Here is a 10,629-nt window from a genome sequence, read left to right on the forward strand (position 1 = left end):
AAATGCCCCTTTAAAGGTTTGTTACACCCGCTGCTGCGTCTGAGGTTCAGGGGGCAAAAGATGTGGTTAAGAAAGACAGTACACTACTGGATTCAGTAGGGGGGACACCATTTTGTAACATAGTTTGTCAGACTGAATAGCTCAAAGCAGGTGGACCCAATAAAACCCAACAGTTCAGTGTTTATATTCTACAAATCTTCCTGTCACTCATAGTGAGTAATCCACTGGACATCAGGATCTGATTCGTTCAATAGTATATGAAAGCACAGGCGGAGATCCTTTGAAGTAGCAAAGAGGGCAGTTATTTTTTTCATAAACATGGGAAGCATAGCCTGCAGCAGAGTAGCTCTCTCAGATTGCTGAAAGACTTGTCTCTTGACGGTGATGTCTTGCAAGCACAACTGTGTACTGCCTTAGTTTTTCTTGTCTTGACTTGACAACAGTAAACTCTCCGATCTGAACGGAGAGTTATCACGAATCAACCAAAACCTTACTTGCACAAATTAGGCCGCATAAACTGTAGCGTCTAACATCATCGTTATGGTCACATTACGCCGACGCATTTACTTTGCTGCCACCTAGTGGTCGGGGACGGCCAAGAGTATGCGAATGCAGACAAGCACAGGTGAGTTTGGGAGACTCGTGGCTATCGGAGTGTTTATGTCTTTGAAGTAAAAGTTAAAGGACTGCGTCACCTGTACGAAAAATGACTGATCTTTGATGACATTTTAACATTTACATCCTGTCACAAGGCAAGAGCCAATGAATGGCCACATTGTACAGTTAGTTCCGTGTCACCACAACTGCAACTGCAGTTTCCACTCAGCGGTGGCGCTCTGGACGCGCACGTTCTCTCTGCATAGTTATTGCGGAACAGCAAGTTAGAACAAAACCAAACCTCTCACTTCCGAATGATTATCCATTTATCAAACACGCCCTTTTCCTTGGAGACGGAGTGGATCTGGAACTGCACATGTTATGGGACAAGCAGCGGTTTTCAAACTGAAACAAAGTAGTAGATGCCTTCCAGTAGTTTAGAGAGAGAGGACAAATAACTGCTATCACAAACTGAATTTGTAGCGGAACTCTGTTGAACTTGTAAGAACTTGCCACCGGGAGTTTGCGGACCCAGCCGTATGGTGAGGGAATTCCACCCGTCGCTGGTTCGCCTGACACCAACTTGGCACTCGGTAAACTTGTGACCTACCAGAGGACTTGCGATGTCAGGCAACGAGAGGGCGATTCGTGCGCTCAGAGAGCTTCTCCAAAAGCCGGGGAACCAGGCCTGCGCTGACTGCGGTGCGCCCGGTGAGTTGATCGAAAGTCACTCCTACAGCGAATGATGGCAAGTAGATAGGCTACAACCAGAGTGCTCTCATCTTTCTAACTTGATCCTCTCCAACAATTGTTTATTAAACACAAATCCAATGACACAATGAGCGATGTTGTACACGTTGTAATATTGTGTGCTCTCCATCCCAGAGTGGAAAGAGTCGATTCCAAATTATACCAGCATTTGTGGCGGTTTCAGTTCGAGCGAAAAGTTTTAATCTGTAGACGTCGGACCAATGTTGGTGTCATCTATGACACTACGATATAGCATTCATATGGAGTAGTTTGGGGGCACATGCTGTAAAGCAATAGATCGTGTCAAGAGAGCAGGCTCCTATAAGACCAAAATAGAGGATAGAGGGTAAAGAATGGCATGCCTGGCCCCTGAAGAAAGATACTGATTTCGGCGAGTGCAGGCATGTTAGGAGAAGCAAAGGCAGAAACCCTCTAAAATTACAAGAGAAGGGGTGTGTCTCAAGAAAGTGATCTCCCTATTCTTCCACTATTGCCTCATTTAGCGTGAGCTGGACTAAAGGGTACTCGGATATCCGGATATACTCTGGTACCCGTGTGTATGTTGAAATGCGCAATGTATATGCATAGGCAAGAGTGTTAGTTTTATTAATTGATCATCTTGAAAATACCCCCCCCCCCCTCTCTCTCTCTCTCTCTCTCGCTCTCTCATGATCATTCAAGATAATCAAGTATTCGTTTGAACATATGGAACATATGGTGTGATTAGATTAACCCGATGCATAATCATTACTCTTAATGCATGACATCTTGAAATCGTTCCAAAGCACCCGTAAAATCGTCAAACTGATTTTGACATACCATTAACCTGGAACACAACGGAGTAATTAACATAATGAAATTAATGCGGGGGATTGCCAGAGGATTATGCTCTGTTGCCTGGGATATTTGTCAAGGCCCCTGCTAAATTAAAAGTTGTAATTAAACAATGAAACAGATAAATAATCGTCCTTATACCGGCCATATTTCCCGCGCACCATACATCTTAAACTACATGGTCTAGATTGAACAGTCTTTCATATCTGTATTCTGTACTCCGCCTCTCTATGATGGATTATGAAGGAGCAGCGAAAGATATGAGTCACAATGTTGCAACCAGGAAATTATGGGTTGTGAGAGATTATTTCCTTATGTTGCCTGACACATTTCCACAACAGACACTAACACCTTTGTCATTATAAGCATATCCTTCATATAAACCGGGGATATGACTGTTAAAGGAGGGATTACATCAGAAAAATATACAATTCTGTACACCTTTAAGGTAAACTGTTCAAATCTGTCCACCATATTCCTCATTACTCATATGTTTGCTTGCTGCCCTTCACGGTTTGCCAGCTGGATGGAAGTAAGCAAACAGCTAGTGGAGAGTGGGCTGGCAGGATTAGATAGAAACAAATGGCCGACCACTTATCCTTGTTGACTCATATGCAGTGAACCAGATATCTCTGGGTCACTCCATGCGCTGTACGTTTGACTGTATGAGAGCAATCAAGAAGGCAGCACAACACAGGTAGATTCACAAAGTCATACCCCAATGGGGTCTACCTGACATGGCTCCCTGAGTTTCACAAGAACAGCCCATTTCGGTAAAGGTTTTTGCCCTTGTTTCTGTTGGATGTGGTTGTGATTAGATTGTATTGCATAGTGGATTCATAATACATTGTACTCTGGCACCTGAGCAAAATGCAGACTTCAGTTTATGGTTCCCTGACTGGCCTTTGGGCGGGTGTGTCAGGCCTGTGCAAACAATGGAGCTCCTTGAAATGGCGTTCTTACGAGGGGGGTGGTGGTGGTGGGGGTGGGGGTGGGGGGTGCAGAGGTACACAGGTAAAGGACAAGAGCGATCAGTGAGTTCTAAAGCATGGGTTGAAAACACCAGGCTCAAGATTCAAATGAGAAGGAATAGTGTGAAAGGCAGACGAGAGAAAATACAGGTTGCGTGCTCTTGTGTTGTTCGTGTTGGAGCTTGCAGCATGCTAACGCGCATTCTTACGCTGTCTCTCTCCCACCCCACCCCCAGACACACACACACACACACACACACACACACACACCAATCACACTCACAGACAAATATTCTTACTCTCTGTCTCTCACCCCCTTCTCCCCCAGACACACACACACACATACACTCACAGACAAGCTTTCTTACTCTCTGCCCCCCCCCACCCCCCAGACACACACACACACACACACACACACTCACAGACAAACATTCTTACTCCCCCTCCCCCCAGACACACACACACACACTCCTTAGTTTCAGGACTCAGCACTGAACAAAAGTGGACTACAGTAATGAGTAGTGGAGGACAGTAATGAGAAGTGCTAACCACAGCAAGGTTAGTCCTCTGTGAGGTATTTGTTCTGTACAGTAGATTTGACGTACAGGCATTCAGGTGAAAGATGATTAGCTGTACGTCACAGGTATACATTGATACAGGTATACATTGATGCAGGCATACATTGGTACAGGTTTCCATTGTTTTATCATTATGCCTGTTGCCTGGTTACTGAACCCCTAGCCCTGGTGTTGTCAGCAGTTGTTCAACCAGATGAGCTACCTACACAGAGAGTAGGGTGTATCATATAAACCACAGACAGGGGTCTTGAATTCCATAACTCTTCTGGACACTTCCTGATCAGTAGCATTCTTTCCATGTTGGGAAGATTATTTAAAGAAAACATTAGCCTATATTAGCCTCCCTCCACAGGGCATGAGTGGAGGACATTTCCTGTCGTGGTTTTCATCTTGCTGTTTCTCAGAACAGCTACAAATCTTCCAGAGGGCCATCATAAGTTTTAACATGTCCCTCTTCCTCTTTCTTCACTTCATTATTAGTCTTGCATCAAGACAGGAAAATACATAGAGCACACGGTTTCCCTTCCTCTTTTGCTGTGCTAGTTTGTGGAGAGGTGATCCGATATTTTTCCGTGGCTGTCAGAAGTCACAGCTGTGTCTGACTCTGCTGTGAACTCAGTGGCACACCGCCACACACCTGCAGGGAGATTGAGCATGTGTTTGTTTACTTGTCCCTACCGAATTACCAAGTTCATTTGCAATGTTTTACCCTAATGGCAATTAACAATCAATGAGTTACGTTAAGATGAGTTCGTTTAAACCCCCCCAATGTTATGCTGAGTGGCCCTGAATGGCTTGTGCTTTTCCACTGTAGGGGTGAAAACAACAGATTTCCATCATAGGCAGGTTGGATTGAAGGTGCAACCTGTGATTCACACTTCAAAGTGAAATTCAGCTAATTGCTCCTCGCAGTCCTTTAGCTCTCCATACGGTGTGTGTGGCTCAACATACTCTGGGCATTTATAGACAGTCCTGGCTCTGTAAATGGAATACAAGCAGTGGCTTGGACCGAGTCATGGACAGTTACAGCCAATCAACACGTTGCATCAGGAGCATGGAAGCGAGGGGTGTAATTTGATTGGCTATTGAGCTCACCTATCAATAGCCTCTCCAGAATCAAGGACTGCATCTTTAAGCCTTTGTCTGAGTAAATATGTCCTTCTCTGTATCTATGTAAAATGAGTTGGTTTCCTCCCACAAATCCCAGATCCCAGGTCCAGAATGTAAATATGTCCTTCTCTGTATCTATGTAAAATGAGATTGGTTTTCCTCCCACAAATCCCAAATCCCAGGTCCAGAATGTAAATATGTCCTTCTCTGTATCTATGTAAAATGAGTTTGGTTTTCCTCCCACAAATCCCAGATCCCAGGTCCAGAATGTAAATATGTCCTTCTCTGTATCTATGTAAAATGAGATTGGTTTTCCTCCCACAAATCCCAGGTCCAGAATGTAAAAAGGTCCTTCTCTGTATCTATGTAAAATGAGATTTTGGTTTCCTCCCACAAATCCCAAATCCCAGGTCCAGAATGGGGCTCCTGCTCCTTGGGTGTTTTCATCTGCCTGGGCTGCTCCGGGATCCACCGGAACATTCCGGACATCGGGAAAGTGAAGTCCCTCACGCTGTCCCACTGGGAAGACTCTGAAGTGCAGGTGAGAGGTACAGATGACAGCTGCTGTCTAAAGTAGACGTTTCCGGAGTCACATAACTCCCCTAGAGTGTCGTTTTAACCGTCTCAAGGCATAGAGGGATATTCTGCCATGTCAGGATTATGCTCTTCTGACATGATTTGTCGAGAATCATCCTGCCGATCTCTGTCATGTTCGGCATGCCCCAAAATGTGACAAGAAGGTGACCTCTTTCCTGTCATTTCCCCTTTTGTCACTCTGTACAGTGTTAGTATCGAGTAAAAAACTAGATGAATTCACTGGAGAAGAGTTCCTTTTTACAGAACTGGTATACTCTATAGAGGACTGTCAGAAGTCTTACAAAATAATGGAATTTCTCAGATGTTTGGACAGAATTATGTTATAATTATATGTCATAATAATGTTATGTGTCTGTAACCAGATATGAATAAGGGTATTATATCTATACTATATGTACTACATAATATAGGTGTACTACTGCATACATATGGGGACAACCATAAGGGAATTTGGCCTGAAAGTGGGTGGAAACATTTAGCCTCACAAAAATCAACAGTGAAGAATAGTCAGGCTGTTGATGGGATTTAGACTAAGAGCCATCTTTGTTTTGTGGACTTTAACGTAATTCACTACCAAAGTACCATCAATCTATTCCCATTTGTGTACCTTTGTGACAGACCACCAGTCATGTGTGACCTGACCTCATGAGACTGGAAAAGACAACGGTTTTTGATTGTTGGAATAACCTGGTCTATTGTTGATGGTTGGCCTATTCTGCTGTATACCGCCAACTCATACTCAGTCCTTCTCTTTCTGTCTTCCTCAGTTCATGGCAGAGAACGGAAACGCGGTGGCGAAGAGTCGGTATGAGGCAGCGGTGCCGGTGTACTACTACAAACCTACCTACAAAGACGGCCAGTAAGTCACCCCTCTCACCGCCATAATGAGGTGCACCACACGAGAGACAGAGGATGATGTGTTCAAAGTCACAGAAATAATTAAAAATAAAAATACTTTTCCACTTCTATTCACTGTTTGACGTTGTAGGTAGTCATGGCAGGCGCAAAAGTATTTAGGAAGGACCTTTTCATGTTCGAACTTTGTTCTTATCATCCTACTGATCATTATCCCCTTGAATTGAACAGGTGTGCCCCCTCTTTGTCTTTGTAATATTCCTCTGCCAAAAGCTACTTAATCACACACTTTTCATTTGACCCCCACATCAACTCATATCATAACTCATGAGCGCTGGATAAGTGTTTGTGAGGAAGATTCATTAAGAGTAGTGTTACTGCATGATGGCATTGAGCAGGCCTGCTATCCACAGCCCATCGTTGAAGTCTTATGACTTATGACTAAAATAGTGGCCCTGTTCTGTGACCTCTGTGTGACCTCTGTGTGAACTAGACTACTAATCAAAGTCTGTTGTATGCTGTTCTGCATCTGGGTGGAATGAACAAACCTTTGTGTCTTCTCCTCTGGCCCAAATGTTACACCAGTAGTCAGAGGATGTATTATTCTCTCTCTCTCTCTCTCTCTCTCTCTCTCTCTCTCTCTCTGTGTTTGTGTGTGTGTGAGAGAGAGAGAGAGCAAGAGAGAGAGTGTCTGTGTGCGTGTGTGCATGTGTGCCTATCTAGCTCTTTTCTTATATTAGAATGCACATCACACATATCAGGTTCTGTAACCTCAAGGGGGTGAGATAGATAGTTCTTCCCCCCCGGCAACATTCCTTTTACTATGCTGGGTGAGCGTCAGTGGATGTATGTGTGTGTACTTATTCATTTGTGTGATAGAATAGGTTTAAAACATGTCAATGATAGAGGACAGAATGCAGTGTTTCAGTTATCCAGGTCAGATTACAGAGTAAAGGGCCTTCAGTCATTCCTAGCAATCAAAACCATTATAATAATTAGAAGAGTTTCCCCCAATAGAAGCATTTCATTTAGACCTTATATGCAGACAAACAGAGTTTTTACATACTAACATTTCCGATGGCGCTTGTGTAGCGGCCGTGGAGATCTCGTGCAGGAGATAGTTTGGTGATACTATAGCCTGCATGGAGAATACCAAAACAAATTCCTAGTATCTGTATACATGGCGAAATAAAGTTGAATTGAATTGAATTGAATTTGTCAGCTTTAACTCGCATGACTCTTCTGTGCCCTGCAGTGCAGCACACTGAATGATCTGGTCTCAGTCTAGTGAGTACATACTGTACATGGTCAAAGAAAGGGGGTATGATTTCACTTCAATGCAAGAAGCGTTTTAATAAAAAGAACAAGGGAGAACATCTGAGAAATGTAATTACTTGCAATTCATTACATTTCACTCGGCCTCAAGCTGAAACACAGCCGTGGGGATATCTTTTACCAACCCCATTCTTACCCATGTCATATTGCCGGAATGTAATAACTAACATTATACAGTTACTTATACAACAATAACAGTGGAGGTAGTGTATATAGTGTTTAGAAGGACAATCTCTGAATCTCTGTCTCTGGCTCTGTCTCAGGAATGGTGATGAGGCTCTTTGCATGCTGATTAGTAACTCGTTTTGGTACTCTCACCCTATGAACACCCTCGTGCCGTGTCATCAAGAGGGCCTTCATTGTGTTGCTCCTTATGTTGTTTAGATGTGCGCAGACACACACACACACACACGCACGCACACACACACACACACCTCTTACAGAGTGTTTCAAGTGTGGTGGCGGCTGATTGCTATGTGCGCCAGCGGGACGATGTTGACCTGACCCTCGGTGTGCGGTGTGCTCACAGAGAGGCTCGAGTGTTTATCTCGTACCCGTAATGAGAGCCCTGGCCTGCGGGCTACTTATCCAAATGATGATGGCCTCTCCAGCACTGTTTGTTCCCTGGCCAGTGGTTCCCCTCCCCCCGTTCCTCCCTTTCCCCCCTCCCCAATCCTTCACTTCTGCTCCTTTCCGTTCAAGGATATCCCGGAGGCTGGCACCCCTTGGTAATAACGTGGCTCCACTGTCTTTACCGTCCAAGTGCTTTGTTTCGTGATCTTTGTCACTTTCCTTCTTTTTTTTTTTCATACGTTTTATTTTAATTGAATTCCATTATTACACTTGTTCTATCGCTCTCTCATTCTATGTTCTATGTCTCCGGTCTCTTTCTTTCTTTCTCTCTGTCTGTCTGTCTGTCTGTCTGTCGGTCTGCCTGTCCTTCCGTCCCTTCGTCCGTCCGTCTCTCTGTCTGTCTCAGAGGCTTTACATATCAGAGCCATTAGTACTTATGAGAGCCATGCTGAATGGACACACTTTCAGCACGCACAGGATTTTCAAGGAAAAGAGGCCAGAGGAGAGAAACCGGGTAGGAGAGGATAGAGCAGGCAGGGACGATTACAGCCTGACCCTCGGCTCCACAGGCTTCCTCTGGGGACGGCGCCAAGACAGATGGCTTGTTAGAGCTCCTCTTTGTACGAACAAAGGGCCCAATTAGGGATCGCTTACAGTGGGAGAGACCTGGAGAGTGCTGGAAGTCCCAGTGTCCCTGTGTCTACCGGGTGTGCTTCACAGATCTCAGCCCACAGAACACATGTGCTGAGAGGGGAGGACGGGAGCTGTCGTTCATGTCATGTGCTCTGTGTTTTCCAAGCCTGTTCAGTTCAGTGGTGATGATCATTTTGGAGATGGCACCTCCAGAGAGAGGCTATTGTAAGCCGTCCTGGGAGAGCTGGGGTTTGGCTTGGCTGCAGTGGGTGAATCATTTGGTGCTGCCAGCGCGCATTCACTGCTTTCATTCTGGGTCTGGAAACATTCCACTGGATCCAGATTGGGCAAGGGGTGCAGCTAATGAGTGCCAGTCAACACTGTATGAGAAGTGATTGTATCAGCTACTAGCTCACTTCCATGAATGCTGAGAGGCCATTTTGAGCTCAGACTTATCGTGCCAAGTAAGGACATGAGCCATCATATGTTTTCTCCCAAGAAAGGCCTAGATTCAGCCTCTTGCTTTATGCAGTCTATCCACCTAGCGTCTGGTAAAATGGATCCAAATGTGGCATTTGTCTAGTCTTTCTTTTTCAATCCCTAAACTAAACAGATTATTGATTGGCAGTGTAGGGACAGAATCTATGGTAAAAACAATCTATGTTGTTGAGCATTTCCAGACTGAAAATTAACTGACAGTGTCTGGTTAATTTATTGAAGTACTTGCTTTTCTTTTTTTTCTATCATTATATGCCATGTATATTTATTCATGTTGGTATGTGGCTGTGTGTGTGTGTGTGTGTGTGTGTGTGTGTGTGTGTGTTTGTGTGTGTGTGCGTGTTATTTTTGTGTGTGTGTGTGTGTGTGTGTGTTTGGCTGTGTGTGTGTGTGTGTGTGTGTGTGTCAGGGTCTTGAGGCAGCAGTGGATCAGAGCCAAGTACGAGAGGAAGGAGTTCACAGAGGCTGGGAAGAAGCTGACCTATGAGGAGGGTGAGTGACTCTCCCTGGTGTGTTCAGAGAATGCTTAATCGACCATAGGTCCCCTCTGGTGCACTGATTGACATGTCCGACTGACAAACAGCAACGAGGGATGGCATGCTGATGAAAAGGGGGCGGGACAACGGGCAGTTCCTCAGCCGCCGATTCGTTCTCTCTGAGTGGGAAGGAACACTGAAGTACTTCACCAAATATGATGTAAGTCTCAGGACTTAGCTTAACATGTACATACAATATACAGTATAAATACATGGGTGTCTGTTTGACATACTGTATATATGAACAGTGTTTGAGGAAATCTTTGTGTAGTACACTAATCCTACAATCCTACGCCAAATATCCTTAGATTATTTACATAGCCAGTTCAAATTTCAAGTTGTGGTAGACACTTCTAAGAACTCTGTATTAAAAGGTGTACTCAAACCAAATGTGTTCAAGCCATGACCCAGACATTTGTATTTTGTATTCCACTTCAAACACAAAACCTGGCGTCGCTCCTTCAGACCCGTTTATTAGCGCTTATGTAGCGCTTGCGATACTGTAACAGTATACAGGGCTGAAGGGTGGGCTAATTAGCTGTTACGTGACACCTATTTAAAGCACAAATCCCCCCGTTCTCTGGGTCCTCAGTCATGAATTCCTCTCTACCTGTAGTTCCTCCTGTCTGGAGGCCTGGCGTGTTCAGACACGCCTCCCTCTGCCTGGCGCCCTGCCCAGCCTGCCGTAGCGCCATTATTTTAAGCCGTTTCTTTTTTGTGTGTGCAAGGCAGCCACCTTGAAAGCGCAGATAATCCGCTCTT

General features: G+C 44.7%; 1 protein-coding gene across 1 annotated transcript in view; it reads left to right on the plus strand.

The window, feature by feature from the left end:
* The first annotated feature begins 800 nt into the window (after positions 1-800).
* Positions 801-10,629, plus strand: part of zgc:92360 (uncharacterized protein LOC436988 homolog) — a 16,801-nt gene continuing 6,972 nt past the window's right edge. Inside the window, exons 1-5 of the mRNA XM_012837416.3 lie at positions 801-1,308; positions 5,251-5,381; positions 6,205-6,296; positions 9,741-9,823; positions 9,915-10,027. Coding sequence (XP_012692870.1) covers positions 1,221-1,308; positions 5,251-5,381; positions 6,205-6,296; positions 9,741-9,823; positions 9,915-10,027 — 507 coding nt within the window. The 5' untranslated portion in view covers positions 801-1,220. The remainder of the gene's footprint in view (positions 1,309-5,250; positions 5,382-6,204; positions 6,297-9,740; positions 9,824-9,914; positions 10,028-10,629) is intronic.

This window comes from Clupea harengus, chromosome 24, assembly GCF_900700415.2.
Source record: "Clupea harengus chromosome 24, Ch_v2.0.2, whole genome shotgun sequence".
In the NCBI taxonomy this organism is placed as follows: domain Eukaryota; kingdom Metazoa; phylum Chordata; class Actinopteri; order Clupeiformes; family Clupeidae; genus Clupea; species Clupea harengus.